The 26,237-nt window shown below is 29.0% G+C and overlaps 5 protein-coding genes across 5 annotated transcripts; 4 read left to right on the forward strand and 1 right to left on the reverse strand.

Annotated features, from left to right (window-relative positions):
• The first annotated feature begins 10 nt into the window (after window positions 1–10).
• Window positions 11–846, forward strand: LOC107010149. Its single transcript, XM_015209399.2, has 2 exons — window positions 11–457; window positions 538–846. The coding sequence occupies exons 1-2, from the start codon at window positions 32–34 to the stop codon at window positions 844–846; spliced, it is 735 nt and encodes a 244-aa protein (XP_015064885.2). The 5' UTR covers window positions 11–31.
• A 228-nt stretch (window positions 847–1,074) lies between these two features.
• On the reverse strand, window positions 1,075–3,346 carry LOC107010150. The gene is made up of 4 exons (XM_027914570.1): window positions 2,706–3,346; window positions 1,582–2,403; window positions 1,372–1,490; window positions 1,075–1,282 (listed from the first exon to the last, which is right to left on the reverse strand). Exons 1-3 carry the CDS (start codon window positions 3,147–3,149, stop codon window positions 1,410–1,412), a joined length of 1,347 nt encoding a protein of 448 aa, XP_027770371.1. The 5' UTR covers window positions 3,150–3,346; the 3' UTR covers window positions 1,075–1,282; window positions 1,372–1,409.
• Window positions 3,347–5,551: 2,205 nt separating this feature from the next.
• LOC107009248 (denticleless protein homolog A) lies at window positions 5,552–10,783 on the forward strand. The gene is made up of 16 exons (XM_015208552.2): window positions 5,552–5,853; window positions 6,165–6,277; window positions 6,389–6,497; window positions 6,592–6,656; window positions 7,391–7,429; window positions 7,656–7,752; window positions 7,870–7,957; window positions 8,124–8,187; window positions 8,276–8,352; window positions 8,461–8,542; window positions 8,778–8,857; window positions 9,052–9,136; window positions 9,234–9,302; window positions 9,381–9,448; window positions 9,533–9,581; window positions 10,090–10,783. The coding sequence occupies exons 1-16, from the start codon at window positions 5,787–5,789 to the stop codon at window positions 10,480–10,482; spliced, it is 1,545 nt and encodes a 514-aa protein (XP_015064038.1). The 5' UTR covers window positions 5,552–5,786; the 3' UTR covers window positions 10,483–10,783.
• A 5,114-nt stretch (window positions 10,784–15,897) lies between these two features.
• LOC107010625 (protein LATERAL ORGAN BOUNDARIES) lies at window positions 15,898–17,159 on the forward strand. The gene is made up of 2 exons (XM_015209902.2): window positions 15,898–16,034; window positions 16,648–17,159. The coding sequence occupies exon 2, from the start codon at window positions 16,663–16,665 to the stop codon at window positions 17,089–17,091; it is 429 nt and encodes a 142-aa protein (XP_015065388.1). The 5' UTR covers window positions 15,898–16,034; window positions 16,648–16,662; the 3' UTR covers window positions 17,092–17,159.
• A 7,742-nt stretch (window positions 17,160–24,901) lies between these two features.
• Window positions 24,902–25,651, forward strand: LOC107010500 (oleosin 5-like). The gene is made up of 2 exons (XM_015209785.2): window positions 24,902–25,254; window positions 25,333–25,651. Exons 1-2 carry the CDS (start codon window positions 24,948–24,950, stop codon window positions 25,464–25,466), a joined length of 441 nt encoding a protein of 146 aa, XP_015065271.1. The 5' UTR covers window positions 24,902–24,947; the 3' UTR covers window positions 25,467–25,651.
• The last annotated feature ends 586 nt before the right edge of the window (window positions 25,652–26,237 follow it).

Below are 26,237 nucleotides of genomic sequence, written 5' to 3' on the forward strand. Positions count from 1 at the left end.
AGTTTATGATGAAGTACCTCATTTTGCATGTATGTGGCACTTACTGCAAAACATAATGAAAAATTTCAGAAGAAGTCAACAAAGGGTCACTGAGTTGTTCTACTCTATGGCAAAAACATACACCATGACAGAATTTAATCAATGTATGACAATGGTTGAGAAGATAGATAAGAGGATCAAAGATTACTTGTTGAACATTGGATACAACAAATGGTCGCGTGTGCATGCTGAAGTAAACAGAACTTGGATGATGACATCAAATATAGCAGAATCAGTCAATTCACGAACAAGACATGTCAAAGTTCTTACAGTCTTGCAACTCTTGGAATTTATGAGACAACTTGTACAGAAATGGAATAACAATAACAGATCAAAGGCGACATTTTCAGGTTTTCACCTTGGAAAAAAGTATGAAAATATATTGCGGCGCAATAAAACTGCATCAGAGAAATTAAAGGTATGCCTAATCTGTTTGCTAGTATTTTTTCTTCGGATTCATATCTAACATCTCTCTTGAATATATATTTTTTTTCATAGGTTGTAGAGACAAATAAATATGTGTATACCGTACTTGATGGTATTACACAATTCACAGTATGTCTTCACCAACGTACATGCACATGTGGGAGATTTCAATTGGATGAGTTACCATGTCCACATGCTTTGGCCGTTTTAACAATAAAACACACTGGTTATGAGAAATATTGTTCGGCTTACTATACAAGAAAAAATTTATTGTTGACATATCAATTTCAAATGGATCCCCTGCCAAATGAAAGTACATGGAACACACCAACACATGTTCTTGAAGATATTGTACTTCCACCTCATNATTTGATCCCATAACATGAGCATCGTTCCCTCTCGATTCATTTACAGATGCATTAACACGGGGGAGAAAATGTTGTATATGTAATTAACATATTATAAAAAAAAACATATCAAAGTTAACTGAAAAATAAAATATCGAATTCGTGTCACTTATAGATTAACTGGAAGAAAATACTAAACTATATATTAAAATTATATTATGAATATAACAGAAATTTACTGAAAATATAAACGAACCTCCATTAAAATCTAATCCACCTGAAAATGTCTCGCCAGCATGCTTCTTAGATGGTTCCTTAACTTCTCGAATAACAGAGCTGCTACCACCACTCTTAGCAAACAGCAAAGAAATATCCTCCAATAATTGTTTGTTTGAGTTCACCACAAATTCTTTGATTTGATTGAATCCTAAATCAATCTTCTCTTCAAGCGCTTTGTTATTTTCATTCACCTAATAGATATTAAATCATAACGAAANGAAAATATTAAAAAAAATAACAGTTTTAAAATAAAAAAGCCTAAAGTTTAGTTTGTGTATACTTTTACAAGCTCTTTTTTCAATTCTATGACTTCATTGGTCAAATTTCAGCATGGTAATCACGAGTTTCAGGAAGCCTGAATTTGGATACTTCATCTTCACTGGCCACTATGTTCTCAAACTGAAAAATCAAATACACAAAATAACATTAGATATAGTAACTTGAGTTCAAATAAACAATGTAATAAAATGTATTAACTTTGTACAAATACCTTGTTTTTTGTAGGCATGAAGAGACATTTCTCAATATATTTTAACCATGGACTTTCTGCAATTGTCTTCCAATTCAAGATTCTTGGAATAGAATCAGCAACACGAATAGCTATATCTTCATCAACCTTTGAACAACACTCAAATATCCAAATTTGAAGAGCAAGAGGCAAGCCACCAATTCTATAGTACTTATGTGTTGACTTAAGCTCATGCCTCACAGAATCAGACAACTTTTTGTAGACATCTAAACCCCACGGATATGAATTGAATTTTCCACTTTCCACAAGGTAAAAATCTCTATTGCTAATTTGGTATTCGTTGTCCTCATATGAAAATAAAAAATCATTAATGAAGTATAGAACAGCCAATGAAACAGCCGAGTCATCATCTATGAATTTTTTAGCTAAAAACAGTGCACGTAGATGACTCTTTGGAACTGTGATTTTTTCCGGAAAATAACTACTCATCAAACTACATCTAGAATTGGGAACATTGATAGATGTGCCATCACCAACACAATTTAAGCCCGTAACTATCCCAAATTCTCTAAGACCAAAAAATAACTTTTTGTTATTTATTTCAATAGCAAACACATCATCCGGTGTGTGTTTTAACTCTCTATTTATAAGACAATGAATAAGTTGTAGTTGTGTGCTCGATTTTGGAAGGTCAAGAAAGTACCCAAAACATGTATTCCTAAACATCTCAAGTTGTTTATCAGATAAAGATAGTTTGATTTGTTCAATGACACTATGATTAGTGTAACATGACCACCTACTCGAAATATACACAACATCAGGATGTTTCCAGAATTTACGATCCTGCATATGCATTAAACATGAATTAAAAATGTGTTACTACATACTAAAGATGAATGAAGATGAATTTCACATACTATGTGTCGAAGAAAGGTAGTAATCAGTTGAATAAAAGATGAATTAAAGTTGAAATAAAGTTGAATTAAAGTTGAATTAAAGTTCAATTAAAGTTGAATTAAAGTTGAATTAAAGTTGAATGAAAGTTGAATTAAAGATAATTTCACATACTACATCTAAAAAACAAGCAGCAATCAACATACAACCCATTGCTAAACAACAAATAACTAAGAAGTACTAGCACATACCGGATATCTACTCTCTGGTAGAATGACACTTTTGGGTAAACGATTTCGTGTTTTTCCATCATTCACCGGCCTTTTCTTCTCCAATCCATCTTTATTTTTCAAACTTTTTGACTGAAATTGAGGAGGTAAATCCTCAAAATCATCATCACTGTCAACGATTTTCTTCGATGTAGATGCCAAAGTAACACATATTTTTTTCGATTTCTTCATTGTTTTAACCTCTTTAACTCGTTTTTTACCTTTCTTTTGCTTCTTGTTTTCTTCCTCATTGTTCTTCTCCTCATTGTTCTTCTCCCCCGATATTTGTGAGATACCCAAACTAAAACTTGGAATTTCATCCATAGAATTAGAAGACGAAACTTGAAGCTTCTTTCGATTTCTTCGATAAACTTTTGGATTCGAAGCCCTCACTAGACGCGGACTTCTTCTAAGACCTTCTTCCATTAAAATTCGTACAGAAAAATGGAGAAAAAAACAAACAGAAACTCTAATTTTTGACGAGGAGAAGAAGAAAGAAAAAAAAAGAGCGAGAAAGGATATGACGATAATATGTTTTACTTTGTTTAAAATTTGTATAAAAAAGGAATAAATGGGTTTTAAAATTGTTTTAAGTTAATATAGCTAAAAGTTGACAAAAATGGTAATAAATAAAAAGTGTACTTAAAATTGGTAATTATAAAATAAAAGGTCTTTGTTTATGTAATTTTTCCTAAAAAAAAAAAAAGACGTATTTCAATAATTTTTCCTTTTTTCTTTCAACTCAATTGTTTTTTAGTGCAAATTTTGGCATATGAAAGGATAATTACAATTATATTAGAATTGGTATACTCCTCAATCTTGTAATGAAAAACTGATATAATCTTCATTAAAAAATGGCTAATATATATCTATCGTTTGACTCATAAGAAGTATGAACGCTTTGAATTATCTCGTTTTATGTTGATCAGTTTTAACTATATTTAAATTTGACTTAATCCGTTCAATTATCATCATTATATAGCACATAAAGAGATACTGAGATAATGATATCATAAAATAAGTATTTTTTTGTAAATATCATTCAATAATTGAGAAAATTAAATTTGTGTGTCTCAATCTCTAGATCTCTTATTTTTTAACAATTAAGTAACTGCAAAGATACTTATGAATCAAATTATTGATGATAGAAACAATTTTAGACTAAATTATTGACTCTTAATATTTTGAACTACTTTTTATTTATATAAAGAGATATTGTACTAAAGAAAGTTGAAGAAAATTCAATCGATAAATGATAAAATTGAATTGTTTTAGTAGAGAAACCTCTTGACTTTAAAATAGAGTTCTGAAATTTTTTGTTTGAAGTAAAACTCCTAAAATTTCTTCAATTTTATCCTTTTTTCTTCAAACAAGGATAGAATTGAGAGGATTCAAAAGAAATCATTCATTTTTTAAAAAGAGATTTTAAAATTATTTGGTTTAAAGTTGAATGCAACTTCATTTTTTTTAATCTCATTCTTATTTTTTGGTGTTGAAGAAGATTTTTTTTTTTTTAAAAAACAGTTTGACGAAGTGATTTCTAAGAATTTGAAAAGGATAGTGTTTGTGATTCCTGATGAATATGATAGTGGTGAGGGAAAAAATGAGGTGATTGCAAATAACAGAATAAGAAGGCTTGATGGTGGTGACAACGATAACAAATGTGGTGAAAATGATGGTGATGTTGAAAGAAGTTAACGTTAAGAAGAAGAAGACGAAATAGATTTTCTTAAAAAAAAAAAAATGCTCTCATGCGTTGAATATCTGTGTAATGCACTTTGCATGCCATGTCAGTAAAAAGTACTTAATAATTAATCATTTTGAACAATGTAATATTTAACGATTACTTATTTTGAATAATGTAAGTGTTATAGGTGTATACTTTTATTTATATATTTACTTAAAATATGAGGATAACTTTAAATAGTTATCAATGCACCATGCATAAAAATTTAATCCACGAGAAATTTTATTTAAATGAGACTAAATAGTATGGTACTTCATAGTACCAAACACTCTTAAGAGAACATACCATTAGCTACAAGATTCTAACAAAAGTCGACAATTCTATACTTATCACAATAAAAGTCGATAATTCTCTACTTATCCAAGTCAAATTCCAACCACCTGCCAATGAGGGAGAGGATTCAATGCTAGCGCAAATCCAATCACAGATGACTCAAATAATGAATTCATGACTCCTCTAACAAAGATTAATTTTTCACGATGAAGGATAAAGTGTTTGACCCTAAACAAATATATTTAGGACATAATATACCAAAAGAGATCCTACCTAAAATTACAAATCAAAATCAAAATGGACACATGCCCAAAATTATGCGAATTGTCTTTTATAGCTCATATCTTTCTGAAATGTTAAACAAAAAAAAAATATTTCTAAAAATTTGCCAAAAAACGAGTAAACAAATTTTTTTATCCTTATTTTTTATTAGCTTGTTATATAATTCCACGCGAATATAATCTTGTGTTTGTTTTTCAAAATTTTGAAATGTATAAATATTTAATCAATCTAATTTAATTATGTCACTTTTTATTATTTTTTCAATAGGTCAACTCCCATAATATGATTTGTTTGATCCAACTATGATCAATTTTCATCAGAGTATTAACTATTACAAAGTCTATCTCGATGAATGAAGGGACTAATCTGTCATTACTCTAATTTCAAAGGAGTAAATCGCATTATTATAAAGGTGCCAAAATGAATATTATCCATTTTACAGGGGTCATTTCATAATATATATAAAGCTATAAACCGCCAAGCGCGAAAATTTTTAAATTACTTTCCCGCCTTATGGGAAAACTAGTTCGCGCCAAATTCCAACATTAGCTTCATTAGCAAGTCTTTCTTCAACGCCACTCTCAATTCCATCTACAGCAACTCGTCGGCTGTACTCCTTCAGCCATTTTTTGTCAAACATCAGCTCTCGTTTGTACTCGGGATAAGGCGGATCTAGAATTTTAACTTACAGAGCGGATCGAGTACTATTGTATTGTAGGGTTTCTCCTCGTCCATAACAGATTACGTGGATTTTTCTGTAAATGGACGCGTTCAAGCATCAGTCGTTCTTCCAAGATATCAAATCAAGGGAGGTTCATGGATACAGAGGTTTGCCCACAAAACGCTTACTCGATTACTAGTACTTTCTTATATTACTGCTTTCTTTAATTTGGGGTAGGGGAATGAATGGGATAGGAGATTACAAGGTGGATAATTGAACCACACCGATAAAGTGAAAGTTCAGGTAGCCAACCAATTTAGCTACTAAGTGTTTTTTTTCTAAAAAAATTGGGTAGGTGAACTTGAAATGGCGAGGGGATTTCTTAAAATCAACAAGTTGAAAACTCAGGACATTCTAGTAGATTCCCCATATTATTCTCTCTTAACGTATTTGTTTTCTGACGACAAGTTATTTCCAGTGAAAAGACGACCTTACATCAGTCACGAATTGTCTAATTTCAATCAAATTGGAGCCGTAGCAGTTGACCACAACGGGTTCACGCCACCTCCAATGGCCCTATCTTTCTGCAAGGTTGGGTCAGCTTTATGTCTCATTATTTCATTATGTGTGGATTGGGTAAAAAGTTGTGTTATTTCAAGTGATTTCGGTAAATTATACAATTGGGCGTTTTTTTTTTGGCAGACAAGTAAAAACTCACATATTGTTGCTGTCACTGACGAGGTTGGCTACCTTAGCTTGTTTAACACCCGGTTGCAATTTCCTTCTTCTTTTACTCACCTGCAAAACGCAGGTAAATTATCAAGTTTATAGTTAGAGATTCTCAGTTTAGCATTTCAAGGTATCTTTTGTTGAGGGGTTCTTGATGAAAGTTTTACAATTTACAGAAAAAGCTAAGGTATCAGAATGGGTTGCTCATGATAATGCCATATTTGATGTATGTTGGATCAAGGTACGTCTCAGCTTCCTAGACTTCAGAAGCTATTTCATTAAGGTTACTTTGTGTGTATCCAATATCATGCACATATGAAATTTATGCAACTGAAATGCAAATAGACCAAATAGATCAGGATAAAAGATGAAACTTTGAGGCATCTATTCCTAAGATGTCCACTTTAAGGGTATTTTGCATAGGAAGTATTTAATTGTTCAAACTAAGAACCTAAGCATACATGTATTTATTTTTGTGCATGAGTATTTCAGTAATTAGTCGCGAGACTGATGGATGTGTGAAGCTATTTTATGCTAAACTAGATTTGCAGAATTGCTGTCAACCTTCTTAAGTTTTTTCTAAAAGAAACAAACTGAAGATATTACTTTGATAAAAAAAGTAATAAGCTATTTGGAAACATAGTAAACATTGTGCCCTGTCTAATATTGTTCTAGGAGGCAAATGTTCATAATTGGAGTTTCATATCCATCAGTGAAGAATTTTCACAATTTGGCTCAAGAAAATAATCCAGCGACTAATATGGGCCTATTGAGTGTTGAATATTATCTTAAGTCAATGAAGTTGTTCCATTCATAACAATTTAGACTTTTACATAAGGTGGTTCACACAACTCAACATACAGAAAGCTGTAGGACCCAATTTATGGGTAGAAATGTGCTAATTAAGTTTTTGGCATGCTTTATTTCTGTTCTCCATTTGATTTTTCTCAACTCTTTACTTGATTTTCTTTGCAGGAAGATACCAATATCTTAACAGCTTCAGGTGATCAAAGTGTGAGTTATAATTTCACCTTCTTTTCTGTAGTATAGCTCATTGGTTTTGTTCATTTTTCTCAATCTGTTTTATGCACTCAAAAGGACAAATCCATATTAGCTAAATGTCAAAAACCATTATATAGACATTTTATCATTTTGAATGCTGTATTCATGTAATTGATTTCAGTTACCCAATTACTTTTTTTCTACATTATTAACAAATTTTCATGATGAACTTGAGCAGATAAAGGTATGGGATGCACAAGCAAAGCAATGTGTGAGAGTACTAGCGGGTCACACTGGAAGTGTAAAATCCATTTGTCCTCATCCTACAAATCATGGTAGGTTTGAGGTGATCTGTTTTCTCTCTGGAGCCATTGGTTTTCTTTATACTTTAGCAAAAGACATGATATGCCATCATTTTGATGTGTTATTAATTTCTTTTTGGTTCGATATAGATATTATTGTTTCTGGTTCAAGAGATGGGTCATTTGCACTCTGGGACTTGAGGTGCTCCGACAGTAGCAGTGAAAACCTTTTCATACCGTAAGTACAGTGTTACTCCCGCATGTGACTAGAGTGATGATTCAAGAATATGCGTTACCATTGTTTTCGATAAACAGGGGCAACTATTTCAGTTTATCATTAGTAAAAAGAAAGAATTAGAATTATTCATACCTGACCCTTTGAAGAACTTGTCTTCTTTATTTAGGTCAATTGCTACCGTCCATGAGGCTCACATTTCTCCCTGTCAGAGGCGGACTAGACGTGGAAAGGTTAGTTTGATAATCATTATTTGAAAACACTCATCTCTCCATATTTTCATATAACCAATTTTATCCTTTATGCGCACAACTATTTCAGGCTTCCTCTGTGAGCATTACATCTATACTTTACCTTAAAGATGAGCTTTCCATAGCTAGTGCTGGAGCAGTTGACAGGTGACTGAGAAAACTTGCCATGCTTTTCAAATTATGCATACAACTTAGGCAGGGATTTCACTGTGAGATTATGCAAAACTCACTACTTTTCTCCATGATAAATTTCAGTGTCATAAAGTTCTGGGACACCAGGAATCTCAAATGTCCTGTTGTTCAGGCATGCCCTAATCCTGATGTATCAACTCAGAAGGTAATAATAGATACTCCGTTTCAGATGGGTGTTTTATAGAGTATTCAATTTCTTTAGTGTCTTCACTGTCTCTCAAACGCATACAACAATGTCCAATCTTGCTTAGGCTGAAACCAGGCTGCCAGCCTGCCACCACGTGACGTTGAGTTTGGAGGCTTGGTTGGAATTCAGAGGGTCCAATTTGTTGAATATCCAGAAATCCCTGATGTGATACAATTTTATTTCCCTTGTTTAGGTACAACGATATCATGGAGTATCTAGTTTGTCTCAAGATTTAAATGGAGCATTTATTTCTGCATCATGCATGGACAGCAGGTATTCCAATTCTTTGAAGAGCTTATTTCAGTTTGTTGGTGTTTTGCTTTATCAACAATATACTCGGAATTTCTTGATTATGTTGCCCAATGCACTCTCAGGAAAAAAAATATCACTATATTCACCATATACAAAAACCTATAGACACGATTCCCAATGTCTGATTTTCTCTCAATTTTTGCTGTCTCTTTCAGAATCTACCTCTACAATGTACTTCAGGCAGAAAAAGGGCCTGTTAAAACTTTCAAAGGATGCAAAATAGAATCATTTTTTGTCAAGGTGAGTGCTATTCTCAATTTTTGCTGCTTGTGATTTGGATACAATCCCTGAAAGTTGAAACTCAGTGAAAATGACCTTGATTTTGATGTAATTGCAGGCAGCAATAAGTCCTGATGCAGCTCATATTCTTAGTGGTTCCAGTGATGGAAATGGCTACTTATGGCAGGTCAGTTTTTTCAACTATAAATGCTTCTCACTAGAGTTTTTCTCTATGTAGTGTTAACTTATTAGCTCAATGTATCAGGTAAACAAACCTCTTGAAGATCCAATTATGTTGAAAGGCCATGATGGAGAAGTTACAGCACTAGATTGGTAAGTTTGCTCAATGCTATAGATTCTAAGGTGGTGTACCTATTCAATTCTAAACCTAAACTTTTAAAAACTAAACTCTCTCAGGTGCACATCAGAAACAGGCAAAGTTGCTACATCATCAGATGATTTCACGGTAAGTTGTAGAGAAATATAGCATGCCTCCATGATCAAAGTGTAGCATAAATGAACTAGGTTATCCAAGTACATGAATTTACTTATTTCATGACGAATCATAAAATGTAGTGTATTCAGTCTTATGCATGCCTTGATTTATTCATGAAGTAAAAGAGAAGTTTAGAATGAAATTAAGGTGCGTGTAATAGATCAGGAACTTGTTAGAAGAATTCCTACAAATACCTAGGTATTATATCTATTTTATTGAAGGCAATATGGAAGAAGCAAAAAAATAAAAAACTTCCCAAATAGAGTGCTCATCCTCCCCTAATTTGCAAACATTTGGTATTAGTGACGAATTTCTTGAGGTACCTGTGATTGAGAATTCAGAATTCTTAGAAGGTCTAGAGATTTATAATCTAAAACACTTTTGTCTTGCAAAATTTTGTGATCTTTGTTTTCTTATTGTGTTTTGCTCTCTTTAGGAAGATGTCAATAATGTGTTATTTCTGTCAAATCTGTGTCAGGTGCGGTTTTGGAACATCCACAACAGTTGTTACTCAAACACTCGATCTCCATCATCCATTCGAAGGAGAGTAACAGCACTTTCATGTATGCAACGCCGGAAGCTGTTTTCAGATGAAAAACCAGCCAGCATCAAGAATTTCTCTGCTGGCTGTGACTCAAACTTGACATGTCATCAAGACTTGCCTGATCCTATCACAGTCCCTGAAATGAGCACTCCAATATCAAAGAAGAGAAAAACTTTACCAAGTGTTGAACCTCAAGAAAACTTTGAGAAAACCCCAGAAGCTGCAAAGAGAAGTCCTTCATCTGTTCTGAATCCCCCTTCCTCTTTGAGGAAGACAATCAGAGATTACTTTTTAGTCACCCCTCCTTCAGGCTTGCACAGTAAATGACAACCTCAATCTTGAAAAATGTAGCTTTGTTTATACACAGCAAATAGATTCAGATATACATTCCGTCAAGGATTATGTGCTTAGACTCTTTAAGTAGCTCCAAGTTTTTATTTCTCCAGCTATGAGCAAAATGAAATTAATTATGAAAAGAATCAAAAAGTCACTGTAAATAGAGTGAATTGCATTATGTATTGATGCATTGGTCTTTTGATTACTAGTTGGATTAGTTCTCAGCCTTGGTTTGGGTTACAGATGATAAAACAAACACTTTTTTGGGTAACATGTTTAATTTTTACTGTTATTGATCTGTTTTGATGTGACCAAACTTTGAGCGGGTTAATTCATGATTTGTAGTCTTGGTTGGTGAGATATATATACAATCTTCCAGTTTCTTTTAATGATGATCGTCAAGGTAAGGACTTTGTTCACCATAACTGAATCGATTTAAACAACACGTAGTATCATATTAGTCTATCACGTAGATCTCTAGTAACCTAGCCATTTGTCGTACATGCTGATAACAAAAGAAAAAGGCCTGAACTGTTTTTTAGTTATGAGTAAAGAGTTCGAGGGTGGGACTTGGGAGTGAGGTATTTGGGCTACTACTACTACTTAACTGAAATGGAAGAACAAAACAATAGAAACGACCAGGTGCATGTCACAGCAAAAATTGGTAAGTCTTTTCTACGAGGAAAAAAAGATTTTTTTTTACTCGTGTTTATATCAAATAAATAAATAAAAAATAATATAAAATGACACTTATTTTAAAATAGAGGAAATATCTTTTATATAGTTAGGTATGAATATTGAAAAGGGAAAAATGACAGATATATTTCGAACTATAGTAAATAGCATGCAAATGCCATCTGTCATATTTTTGAGATATTAATGTCTTGGTCGTCCAAAAAATAGAGCATATACACTCCTTATACTAACGGACGTATACGTGTCATAATTTTATCCACCGATCCGATATTTATCGACGAATAATATTGTACCACGTGTTCCTATTTAGTCGACTGAAGGACATATATACTCTAGTTTATGAACGGCAGGGGCACTAATATCCTAAAAATATATGAAGAATATCTACCTATCATTTACAATTATTCAAAAATATATTTATTATTTTTCCCTATTAAAAATATACATAACATTTTTTTCCAAAACTACGATATACTAGAATATATCCTTTTTTCATGTGATCATGTACCCAATATAGGAATAAATAAACGGTAGTCATAATGCGTAACTAAAATTTAGAGAAATTAAAGAGGATATGCACGCGCAAATTACTTCACATCATTCGCTAATTTTTCGCATAAAAGACGCAACTTTAGGAATTGGGATCCATGTTGGGGACTGCATAATTATTAACTTTATTCTTAGCCTTGTCAAAATAATAATAAAAAAAAAATTATTAGTCACTTTATTCTTTTCTCCTCATATTTCAATTCTAATTTTGATATTTATTTCTAAAATAGGTTTTTATTTTATTTATTATTTTTGATATACTTTTTTCATATTTTATTTTTAAAATTAAATATTTATTTTTAAATTTATTTGTCAAGATATAATAAGAAACATCATTTAATAGACATAATTTGATAAAATATTTATATTAATAATTATTTTTTTAATGAATATATCAAGTTAAATAGTGACACGAAAAAGTGAACCGAAGGAGTATAGAAATATTTCTTTTCGAGTCCATTTTTATTATGAATAGGAAAAAATTAGTCTTTTTAACTTTTTTATGTGTAAAAAAATAAAAATTATGAGTAAAATATTGTAAATGACTTACAAAACCAATTCTCAGTACTATTATATTCACTTCTAAGAACCAATAATCTGCAACTTAATCATTGGAATCTTATCGTAATTGTATATTTCAAATATTACCTTTTTATTTTATTGATCAATATTTAATTGCAATCTAAGAATGGTTGAGCAGTTACGAAAAGAATCTTTTAAGCACTGGGCATGCTTATTATTTATTTGTTAATTATTAGTTCTATAATTTCCAAAGAGTTTGAGAATCTAGCATTAATTCTTTATATTAATTTATTTATGAGCTAAAGCTCTACTTACATATATAATATATGGGTAAAGAACATTAAAAAAAGAGAATTGGCCTTATAATTGAGTAACTCCTTTTTCTTTTTTTTAATTTTTCATAAAGCATGCAATACTATATTGATGGATTAAAAAATAAAGATAGATTCATGTACCTCAAAAAGAGGTCTCTTATCTAATGAAATCATGAAAAATGACCCCTGTTTTCTACATTCATTTAATTAATTAATATATACTTATACACCATTAATATGTCACAAATGTGACACGTTAATGCAGTCCATATTGCCTTATTAAATATTTAATCGATCAATCATGTCTATTTATATGTTATGTTTTTCTAAAACATAATAATATTCGATCATGTAAAAAGATAAGTACTAACAATAAAACTTAAAGTCCAGATCATTCTCCCTTTACTCTAATATTTACTATAATAGTTTTATCTTAAAAATAAATATTTAAAAAATGAAATGCTTTTTTCTATATAAATTATAATAATGCTTTATAGTTCTACAACACAACATTATTTACTACGTACCTAGAATTTGAAATTTCTAGCTACTGCATGCTGCTGACATATGGAATAATTATTTGTCTAAGATTTTTTTTCTCTTCTTATTATCATTTTAAATAGTAGAGGTTGAGAATAAAATTAAAGAGCAAAAAGAATGATGAAGACATGAAATATAAGAAACAATATATATATGAGAATTTTTTACCAAACTAAGTCATTATATAAAACAATTTATTAAAATAGTACATTTTTTAAAAATTTTACAAAACTAGTATAAACGTATTTCACAGTAACGTTTTAGGGTATATTTTATTTTTTAAAAATTGACGGTGTCAGATTGATATACGATACTGTGAGTAACGTTTTATCCTAAAATGTTTTTTTGAGTAACGTTTAGGAGTAAAACGTTACTGTGAGTAACGTATATCAATCTGACACCGTCAATTTTTAAAAAATAAAATATACCCTAAAACGTTACTGTGAAATACGTTTATACTAGTTTTGTAAAATTTTTAAAAAACATATTATTTTGGTGAATTACTTTTAATAGCTTAGTCAATACTTCTATATATATATATATATATATATATATATAGCATCATATTAAATTATCCGTCCTCTCAAGAAGATTTTATTCCAGTATTGAATTATTGTTTACAAAGATTTAGTTACTGTTTCAATAATGAGCCAAACAGTAATATTTTCTGGAATTTCAGAATATTTCTATCCTACATTTATTTGGTAGGTGGGGGAGTTTTTTTATATGAAATTTTGACCTAAGACAATTAATATTTGCTTATTTCACCATATATGAAATTTTATATGGTGATAATTAGCCTTTAAATTTGAATAATTCAGAAAGAATAATATGTTTTTTTCAATTCGATACTATTGACTACATGCATGGGAACAATTTCATTGTTTTTCCGTTTCAATATTTTTTTCATGAAAGCTTTAAACTTTTGAATATATGATTTTGATATAATTCAAATAATATATTTGCATAAACAAACTTACTAAATATATATTGAAAATTAAATTATTAACAATTATTTAATCTATATACTGTTTTGTGCCTTATTGCCACTATCAATATGGCCATCGACCTTTAATAATATAAACGAAGAGATTTGGGTTAGTAGTTCTTTTATAAACTTTTTCTTTTTAATTTTAATAAGAGAGATTATTTTTACATCTAAACAAGTCTAAAAAGAATATATTTTTTTTCTTCTATTCAATTTTTTAGTCACAAGAGATGATTTTTATTAATAAATCAGAGTAATTTTCCTAGATGACTAAGTCACCTATGTTAGGGAAATTACCTAGAAATATTACTTATTTTTATTTTAGTACTATAACATTACCCAATTTTACCTATTTTTCTTAAACTATAGTTGACACAAAAGATACATTACCTCTCTCCTATTAGGATGTCATGTTATATTTTTTTATTATTAAAATAATATGATTCAAACCTATTTAAACGTTAGGTTGCAATATATATATATTTTAAAATATTGTTTTCTATTTATGTTTTTTGAAAATATTTTGTTTTTTAGATATATAAAGATAAATTTTAAATGAATGAAAAAAAATTTAAAAAATTTCTACAACTAACTACTAATCGACTATTTTAACTATTTTTTAAAAACAAGTTTTTTAATAATAATTATTGTTTTTTACTATAAGTTTTTTAATTAATTTTTAAAATAATAATTATAATTTTTTTATGGTGCACCTTTTCTTCTGCTATTTAGACAGATATTTCTACATTCAAATTTTGTTGGAGTATTCCCTAAAATCATTGAAAATGTAATAAATATAAATAGACATTACAGTTTCTTTTATAAAATAATCCAATTTTCAGTTTTCATTTTTTAACCTTAAAAATTGAAATTTGAAGCATTTAAAGATCTTTCATCTTTTTTCCCATAATAGTCATTATTGTTTTTATAGAAAAAATAGTTCGATTTCATTTTTTTCCTTTATTAGAGGCATTTAAAAATTATCCATTTTTTACCGTTACAGTGTTTTTAAACAAGAACTTTTATTTTCTATTTAAAATAGCTATATTAAAATTCTTGTTTTTTTTTAAATTGTATTTTTAAAATGCTTTTTGAAAAATTAAAATTAAAATGTGACATGACTTTCTAGTAAGAGAGAAATAATATATTTTTTTTGTGTCAAGTATATTTTAAAGAAAATAGATAAAATTGAGTGATATTATAATACTAAAACAAATATAAGTGATATTCTTAAATAATTTCCCTCACACGGGTGACTATCTAGGAAAATTACTCACAAAACTGAAAGCGGTGAAAAATGATTATTAATTTTACCATGCATGTACATGTCATGCCGACAGAAAATTAGCGAAGTCTTCCCCTAGAATAATTACAAAGAAATGATGACTAGAACCTAAGAGTCAAAATTAAAGACAATCTATTTAAATTATTATTCCACATATATAATTGATTGCATAAATATTTTTTACATAATTAATGTATATATCTATGTATAACTTAATATACTCTCAATATACACTAACCATTTAAAAAACTAGAATGAAACTAATATCACAAACAGTGAGTCTCTTACTATATCTACTTACAATTTTAAAAAATAATCATATTCATAATAAATATTGTATAGCTACTGTAAAAATTCATTAAACATCGTACATAATTATTTTTTTTGTTGAAAGCAATAATAGTATGTGTCCCATAAGTTTTACTACTTGATTAGGAAATACTCACTTATTTAAATGTGCTTAGTCCCTTTTACTTCCCACTAGTTTTCTTCTTCATTTTTTTTCTCTCTCTCTCTCCAATTCTAGGGTTTCTAATTTTCTCTCTCTAAAAAAAAAAAAAGAACTCTACTAATTGGTAGCATGCTTTAACAAGAATCAAGTTATAACATAGCTTGACAGACTTTGCAACTACCAAAAGGAAAATTTAAGGTATCTTTTTATTATTTTTTCTTCAATTTATATATATATATATAGGGCTAAGAGACCTATAAAAATCCCTACAATCTGTTAGTAAGTTAGTTGATTTTTTTGATAATGATATGAAAATTACTGTGACTTTTTATTAGTTGATGTGAAAAAAAAATAAAAAAAAAGACATGTTTTGCGGAAGTTTGCAGGTGGAATGTCGGATATTTACTTTAAAAAGGCAGCATAGTAAGTTTACCATATGTTTTACTGTTTTGCTCCAAATTAAATTTGAACTATATAATTTATATAGTGTGTGTTTTAGTAAATATACTAATCAAGATTACTGAGCATGATATTTTTTTATTTTTAAATTTACAAATGTTTCCTTTTTATATAATGTCAAAATAAAGGGTCATTTTGATTAGACTGATAGATAGTAGCTAGATTTTATGCATATCGTTTGATTCTTTTGCTAATTTGATATATTTGACTTTTTTCAACATAAAATTAAGTTTAATTTACCTTATAGTTTTAAAGCTGTGATCATATGAAACCCTCATACTTAAGAATTATTACTTTTTAAGTGATATTCGTAGACAATAAATGATGATCTGATGATGTAAAAATTATGTAGAGTTATAACGAGAGAATGTCTTGTTCGAGTAGCAGCTCCTCGAATCCTCCCTGTGCAGCTTGTAAATTTTTGAGAAGAAAGTGTTTACCAGGTTGCATATTTGGTCCTTATTTTCCACCAGAAGATCCACAAAAATTTTCAAATGTACACAAAATATTTGGTGCAAGCAATGTAAGTAAACTTCTGAATGAAATTGAAGCTCATCAGAGAGAAGACGCGGTGAATTCTCTTGCTTATGAAGCTGAAGCGCGTATGAAAGATCCAGTTTATGGTTGTGTTGGAGCTATTTCTGTTCTACAAAGACAAGTTATACGACTTCAGAAAGAACTTGATGCTACCAATGCTGATTTGATGAGATATGCTAATGCTAATTATGGAGTTTATAATAATAATACTACATGGAACAATAACCCTAACCCTCTGCCTGATGATGATATACACTAGCATCTCCCAATTATCATATCTATGAATTGTGTAATCCTAGCTATATATATATATATATAGTTACTTACTTACTTGTTCATCATTTATATTAATTAAAATGATTGCTCCGTCTGTATTGTGTACAAAAACTCAATAATTATATGTGATTTGGGTATTGTTAATTTTATATAAGTTTATATGTGCAAATCAACTTTTCAAATATTTCATACATCATTAGGTTAGTTTCTGTTAGGATCGAAAATAAGTAGGTGTAAACGCGGAAGCTAGCAAAGCAAACCTCGTAAGAAGACAATGAGAAAAGTACCAAAAAACACAAAGATTTAACGTGGTTCGGTCAATCGACCTACGTTCACAAAGGAGATGAGCAATCCACTATAAATATGAGAGTACAAAATACAGAGAGAAACAACCTCAACCAATTCACTCGGAATACATGGGAGGTTGACACAAGTGATAATATATAAATTCTCTCTCTAACCAAAACTCTCAAAGCCTTTAAGACTACATTGTGAATGTTGATTAAGTTAGAAGAAACATGTCTCTATTTATAAAGCCCTAAATCTTTTCCAATTAAAAAAAAAGATTAGTAAATCCAAAAAAAATTTCTAAAAAAAAACCTATTTATGGTAAGAAATCAGGGCAAATAAAACCCAACAGTTTTACCATAACACGCCTAAGGTATCAAGATAAGTTTAAATAAGATGTTTTCGAAGGGAAAAAAAAGGAAGTTATAACTTGTTGTAATTGGTTAAATATAATAATAGTGTAAAACGTAACAGTATATAAAGTTACATATTTATTATTTTTTTACTTGTCCTAATAAAACTACTAGATAACAAAGATAGAGATGGACGTTAGAATTATCAATAAGGTTTATACTGAAACATTCAAATTTAATCATTCTTTGTTAGAATTTCATATTCTTATTTGAATATTTTATTACGAATTTAAATTTAATTAGATTTCAACATAAAGATCATATATGAAAATATAAAAACACAAAAGATAATAATTTATGATTGAGTTAGCTTTAATTTAATAAGTATAGAGAAGAGTGAGGACGTCCTAGTTATGTTCCACAGAGAAGTGCAGTAGTGGCCCATTGCTAGTAAAGTTGAAGACTAGCCGTCAGAATCTTGTACACTAATAAATAAATCATCCCAAAAGCAAATTTGTTTCTTCTTTTAAACATCTGTCCTCCTCTTCTTCTTCTTTTTTTTTCCTTTTTTATATTTTTATTATTTTATTAATTATAACTTAAATTAAATAATCAACACTCTTGTAGCAATTGTTTTTGGATGCGTTTGGTACGAAGGAAAGAAAACAAGTGAAAGTTTTACTTTATTTTAAGTATTCGATAGGTAATAAAAAAAAAATTCATGATTAAATGATAGCTACTTTGATAAGAGCAATTTATTTTTTATTCCTTCTTTTATTTCTAACGATAGCATTATGTCATTTAATGGTATATGTTAAAATTTGTAGTATGATGGGGATGTTTTATGATAGGCTAAATATATAAACGAATTTTTAAATTCGATGAGTTTTTTCTCTTTAGGCATTTTAACTATGCTATTTTTCTATTGAACTATTCATAATTTATTTGTTTTAAATATTGTTGGTTGATGTTGAACCAGATTTTGTGAGGGTATTGATAGAGAAGTATATATATATTGTTCCAGAACACATTGGTTCAATTGATAATGAAAATGTTCGACAATAATTGTGTTTTACTTCAAGTCATTTGAACACGTTAGAAAACAAATACGACTAACTCACAGTTTGTCTTCGTTCCTTCAATCATAATCATTACAATACGAACACAATCGAATGCATTTACAATAGAAAAGTTGATCAAAATCAGTCAACAGTGTTTTAAAAAGAACAAATTATGAATGGTTCAATGATTCAATAGGAAAAAATGATGTAGTTAAGATATCTGAGGAGAAAAATTCAACAAGTTTAAAGATATATTTATGAGTTTGGACTAATCGGTGGATGGTAACATATTGGCATGTTGAATTAAATAGTACAAATATGGCAGTATCCTGGTCTAATTATAACATACAGTTGCCTACTTTTATAGGGTCCGGAAAAATATTGTTGTTCCATGTGAGATGAACCCATCTATTTCTAGCACCTTGCGACAATTCTAATTCTTGTCCCCCCCCTTTATTTTTCTTTCCTTTTCAATTAATCTTTTTTAAATTTTATGGATTTTCTTTTTTACGTCTTTTAAAATAATGATGAATATGAAATTTTATTTTATCATAATATAAACCAGTTCTTAATAAGTATGTGTGTATAAATAAATGTGTCTGCCAACACTTAATTTTACTCATACACAATTCAATCAATGCAACTTGAAGGAAACTTAGGTGTTTTTTATAGGGCTGCATTACAACAAAAGATATAATGCCGCTAAATATGTATTTTTAGTGGCAATCGTTACTCTTTGTAAATGTCCTTAAAGTCTTTAGCGATATTGGTTCTAATGACAGTTAACTAATGCCGGTAAAAACTTTAGCACTCTTTATTAGTGTCAATATTTAATGTCGCTAAAAGTTGTTTTTGTTATAGTGCACAAATGACAACTTCCTGGCCAACTGTCTATACACTTTCTTTTTATTATTTTCCTCTTTTAGTTGTTTCTAATTATTTGTTCATTTTGATAAACAAAAAAAGGACAAATTATTTTAACATATTATATCCTTAATTAATTATTATGAAAAAGTAGAACTTTTTGAAAATTTTAAAATTTTACTGTCACATATAGTAATCATATTGGTATGTTATAGCTATAATTTGCATAATTGCGCTGTATAGTTTTGTGTTTGACATGAACATTTTGATTTGTATAATTCGCTAAATACATCCAATTACTATACAAATGGTTTAGTTTTGTATAAGTTCATCTATACAATTGGATAATTTGTATATAAAACGTTTCAGTTTTTTCTGGACAGGAAAAAATTTGTATTTGAATAATTATAAGTTTATAGGACGTAAACATGTGTTTGTATTTGTATATATATTTTTCTCTCACTTTATATAAATATAAACGGATTTTATACATTTGTATATCGAATGAGTAATTGTATATCGAAAACGACTAATTGTACATCAAGCCAGATGGCAAAAAAAGGGATGTTTATTGCGAATTAGAAATAAAATAAACCATGACTATAACATTTAATTTGAATTGATAGTTTACTATTTTATATAATTTTCTCATTTTTAATTCACCTCTTTTATAATTAATAGAGATAAAATAATCAACTAATACGGAATAGAAAGAATAAAATTGATTACGGAATAGACAGAGTAAAATTGATGAGCAAAGTATTCTGTGGTTGAGTACTGTGTCTACAACTCTACATATGACAAAGTACGTACTTTCCTCAAGTGTCTAGACTATATGAGCAACAACTCAAAATGCCACTTCTTCTTTTTTTGACTCAACATTAATATTCCATTCTTATTTGAAATTAAATATCCTCCAAAATATAACTCTTGCAAAAATAACCTTTCAAACAACGTTAAATCATCTAATATAATATGTTCATCCATTAAAAAAAAAGATACTAGACTAATATCTAATAGAATACTAGGAGTACAATTTTTTAAAAACATGATCTAATACTTTCTGAAAAAGGGATAAGTGTCAGAAAATATCAAATCAAATCGAACTTAAAATAATAACAATTAAAAAATTATTTGAGGGATATTTATTATTATTATTATTATTATTATTATTATTATCTTTATCTTTCAATGTAATTTTAAAAATCAAAGTTTTCCTTGGCTAATTCATCGAAATATGGGAGGTGTCATGCAAAAGGGAAATTCAGGCGCATGCGCACGTAATATAAAAACTAGTAAAAAGTTAAAGTTAGGGTCGTTCCCCATATACTATTTTCTCCGTTTATATTTACTTGTTCATATTTTTTTTATATTTATTTCTATTTACTTATTCATTCTAATAAATCACAAAAGGATAATAATTTTTTTCTAAGATGTCCTTATTTAATTATAGAAATAGTACTAAGTTGTAATGTATGTTTTTTGGAATCAGAAAATACATTTATTATATACTTGGAGAGTTGCATAATCTTTTAAGTTAAGCGTAAAATTTTAACTCACCTATAATAATAATTGAGGCTTTAATATGTGTGACACTTTTAAAGTGGACAACTAAATAGAGACAGAGGGAGAGACTATATTATTACTCCTTCCGTTCGGTATTGTTTGTCATGGTTTTTATTTTTAGAGTCAAACTATCAAAACATTTTAAGATGTATTTTTACATCATATTAATATGTAAAAAATTATAATATATAGTACTTTTCATATAGTTTTAAAATATCTAATTATTTTATTTAAAATATCAAATTACTGTGATCTAATTTCAGTGACAGATGCACATTCAAGTGCATGGGTGCTTGAGCACCCATTACATTTGGCGACAACACTAATATACTTTGTATGAATATGTAAATTGAGCACCCATTTTGGTACCAACTTCAAATTACAAATAATTGAGCACCCATAACTAAGAAATTTTGGATCCGTCACTGTCTAATTTATCTTTAAAAATTAGCCAAATTAACTTTTGATAAGCATAACATGACAAATAATTCCGGACGAATAATATTAATATATATATATATATATATATATATATATATATATAAAGATAAAGACTAAAGAGAAAGTATAATTACCACAAAAAGAAATGAAAGACTTTCAATCTTTTCAAAATTGAAGAATCCATCACATCCTTCGTTCGATTCCTACTGTTTAATATAGGCCCCTACTAACCGTCCAAAGATCCCTTCTCCATTTCAGGTGACCTTTTTTTTACCTTATAGGTCCTACTGCTGTTTTTTTCTTTTTTCTTTTTAAGTAAAAAAGATAAATATATTACAATCATCGTAAATGATATTTAAATATCATTCGTCATACTTTGACCTTTTAGATTTGGTGCCTTTGCCATAAAGATATTAGAGCATCTTATCCGTCAATTTGATATTTAATAATATAATAATACTTTCATTTTTTTGATAAATTTTGGTATCTGATGGGTAGATATTTTGATTAATCTCATGAGTATTTGCTAATAAATATTTCTATTCATCAAGGTTTGGGTAAATAAAAAAATCATCTAGTATTTTATACTTTTTCTGTCAGGTATTGTTTGTCATGTTGTGCTTTTCGAAAGTCAATTTGATTAATTTTTAAAGTTAAATTAAATCACATTAATTCGATATTTTAAACAAAAAAAATAGATATTCTAAAAGTATATGAAAAGTACTATAAATTGCAAAATTTTTCGCATATTAAATATTAATATGATGAAAAAATACATCTTAAAAATAGAAATCATAACAAATAATACAGGACGGAGATAATATTTTTTACCTCCATTTGAAAATTGAGTATTAGACCACATAATTCTTAACTAACATTCATTTATTTACACTTAATAGAGGTCTGAATGTTAATCATTTAGATTTAGCTCATTAAGTACGTTTGATTTTCAGGTCTTAAACTGGATCATTCAGATTCAGCCATTAAGTTTATTTGTTTAATTTTTTTAAAAAACCTTTTAATGGATCTGAAGAGGTTTGAACGAATCAGATTTGTAGGAGACTCTTAACAATATTCAATTCATTTGAGAAGTTATCAAATAATAAATCATCGCTTCTCTGCTTTGGGTGTGCCTTTTTATCTCATAAATAAAAACATTTCTTCTCTCTTTTCTCAATCAAATACCATTTTTTTCCTCTTAAACTTGTATGTTTTCATAAATTCTTTCAAGTATTTTTTTATATTATTAATATTTTTATAAATCAATTGAAACTTTGTGTTATAAACTATATGATATTTCCGTTCAATATTCACCAAATCAATTCATTGAAAATATATATAATAAGAAACAGATTCCATTGAAATAATAAAAGAAAAAACTTCTGTTTTTTCATATGAACGTAATTTGTTTTTTTTTCTTCCATTCAATCAAAATATCAGTAAAAATATTGCTACTAAACATTTTTATGAAAAAAAAATTAGTGTTTTTTTAGGATTTTTTTTTTAATAGCATGAAGATGTAATAGTAGATTAGATTTTAAACTTTTATTAGATTACTACAATAACTTCCCCATAATCGTATATGGAGAATTTATCTTTTTTCCTAAGAAAGTTTTAACTTGTATTAAAGAAAAATTAATAAATCATAAAGAGATATAAATCGCATTAAACAATTTTCATCATAGCTAAATAGTGAATAGGATCAAAATTCGATTCACACGAAAATCCACCTCCCAACCAATCAATCATTCCGGAGGAGCACAGTTTGACTTTGGTCAATAACTCTCAACAAATTAGGAAATTAACGTAAGTTTTCTACCTTAGTGGGCCCAAACAACCGCCCTTATCTGGACTGCAAAAAAAAAAATCCAGCACAGATCTGCAGCCCAAACTAAATATTTTCCTGTTTTGATTTGACAGGTTATAGGCCCCACAACAATTACTCTATAATTTTTTGTCGATAAAAATTAAATTTATACTAGCATGGTGAAACATCTAACGATATAGTAATAATAATAATAATAAATATATATAAAAATATAAACTTATGTTTCGTAAAAAGATAAAAATATATCTATAGCTATCAACCCTTTTCCCTGTCACTTCGCCTTTCTCTATTTGTCTTCCGTGTTTTTTGCCTTTTGTCTTAGTGGTACTCTCTTTCCTCAACTAGTGAACAAACAGTACACAAATTAAAATGGCTACACTGTGTGTTACAGTTTAGTGAGACGACTGATACAAGTCTTTGGGTCCAATTTACGTTATTCTTTTCGTTCTTTCCCTTTCTTGATCCGTAATATAATAGAAAAAATTTCAATTAAATATGAGCACAATAGTAGCCATGGTAGATAAGTATAGAGTTTAGTGAGTATGGATGAAGTGTAATTTTATATCGGCATGACGATAGTCACCGGGCGCGAGACCAATATGACTAACTATAACAACATTGTTCTACATTATAAGTATAGTTTTACCTACTTTTTAGATTTATTATCATGACATGAACATTGGGCCTCAGTACTTGGGCTTTTGATTCAGCCGCTCCATGCACTATAAGGCCCTTACATTCTATACGCCCAATGGACCTCATCACTAGGAAAAGCTTACAACATTCTTTTTTAGAAAAATATTTTTTTTAGGAAAATAAATGAATTTCTTATTAATTTTTTTTTTGTATTCACTATAAATATATATATGAAAAAAAATATTTATGTACCATCTATAGAAAAGGTTGGGGTTGAACAATAGGGGTGTGGGGTGGCGGAATTAGGGATCATGTGGAGTTTGTTGGAGTAGGGAGGACACGATCGTTGTAGATGTCACTTCGAGATTCAAATATTTTCAAAATTTTGATCAATTAAATGAAAAGAATATTTTTCTCGCATCCTAAAATTGATATTAATCATTTAATTTTAGTAATTAAACTCGAAAGTTACCTTTCTTATATTCAATCAATAATGAGAAAAAAAAGAAAAGGTTTTTTATATGACAAAATTTGTTGTTATTAAAAGTTTTGAGGTGTCAATCAAACAAAATAAGACAGCTAAGTTTAGGCGTTACAATTCACAATAGGAACATAACAAAGCTAGAGGTAAAAAAAAAACAGCAACTTTCTTGTTTGCAATGCAACTTGTTCCTCATGCACTCTTAATTCACATGCATTCCAACACGTTGCACTCTTCCCCCTCCCTTTAAAACAACACACACCAACCCCTTTTCCTCTCATCTAATTAAAATTAAAAAATTTTCATATCAGTTTGACGACGATGGGTGACCGCCAGCCACACCAGCAGCGCCTTCATCAAAGTCAAAAAGGTCCTTCAGCTTCACAAATTCTGGCTATTGTTACTCTTCTGCCTGTTGGTGGGTCACTTGTTTGCCTTGCTGGCATTACTCTTGTTGGCACTTTAATTGGGCTTGCTGTTGCAACTCCAGTTTTTCTACTCTTTAGCCCAGTTCTTGTACCTGCTACTCTTACTCTTGCCCTTGCTGTTGCTGGCTTTTTGACTTCTGGTGCTTTCGGTATTACTGGCCTTTCATCTTTCTCTTGGATTCTCAATTATTTCAGACAAGGTATCAAATTTTAAATATCAACTAATTTTATTTTATTTAATAATAGTAAAATACACTTGTAGTATCTTGAATTTATAGGTAAATCGATGGTCCCGGAGAGTATGGAAGCGGCAAAGAGGCGTATGGCGGATGCTGCAGCGCACTTGGGGCAAAAGACGAAGGATGCTGGACAAACAATCCAGAGCAAAGCACAAGAAGGAACCAAGACTTAGTTAATTTAATTTTATGTTTTTAAGTTGGAAATAAAAAAAATTAATGTATGCTAAAATTAATGTGCATTGTAATTTTTCCCTCTCTTTTAAGCTTTTTGGTGTTTTTGTGCGATGCAATGTGATGTGTACTGATTATTAGTTCGTCGTATTTAAGAAAGTAAATAAATTCTTGAATAAATTGAAGATGTCTCAAATGTATGAAAATCCATTAACATTGTGGTCTGAAAAAATAAAGCAAGAAAAGGGCTTGATATACCCCTCAATTCAATTTTGTTATTTAGAGCTGATATATCCTTTGTTATGGCTCATATATACTTTTATTTGTAAACAAATGACTTACATATATTTTTTTAACGGAATGAAAAAAAATTTAATTTAAATTTTTATTATTTTAAAGAAAGGTATATAATTTCATATGAGTAAATTTAATCTTCGTCAAATATATATTTTTTGATTTTTTTTATTCAATGACTAATTTATAATTATTATTTTGATAATTAAATTTATTTAAGTTTTATTAATATTCTTGTAAAATTTATTGTAGATGATCAAATTTTTTCTTCGAATACGAAATTATATTACAATACACAAAAAAAAATAGTTTAATTTTTTTTCTTTAAATTAAGGAATGAAAGAAAAAAAAAATAAGAATAAGAAACTCAAATAATTATAATAAAAGAAGTCAAAAAATAATTTATGTATGAAAAAAATTAAAATATATCTTAAACTTTGATAGAAAAATCATATATACACTAAATAATTTTTTTTTAA

Source organism: Solanum pennellii, chromosome 2 (assembly GCF_001406875.1).
Source record: "Solanum pennellii chromosome 2, SPENNV200".
NCBI classification, from domain to species: Eukaryota; Viridiplantae; Streptophyta; class Magnoliopsida; order Solanales; family Solanaceae; genus Solanum; species Solanum pennellii.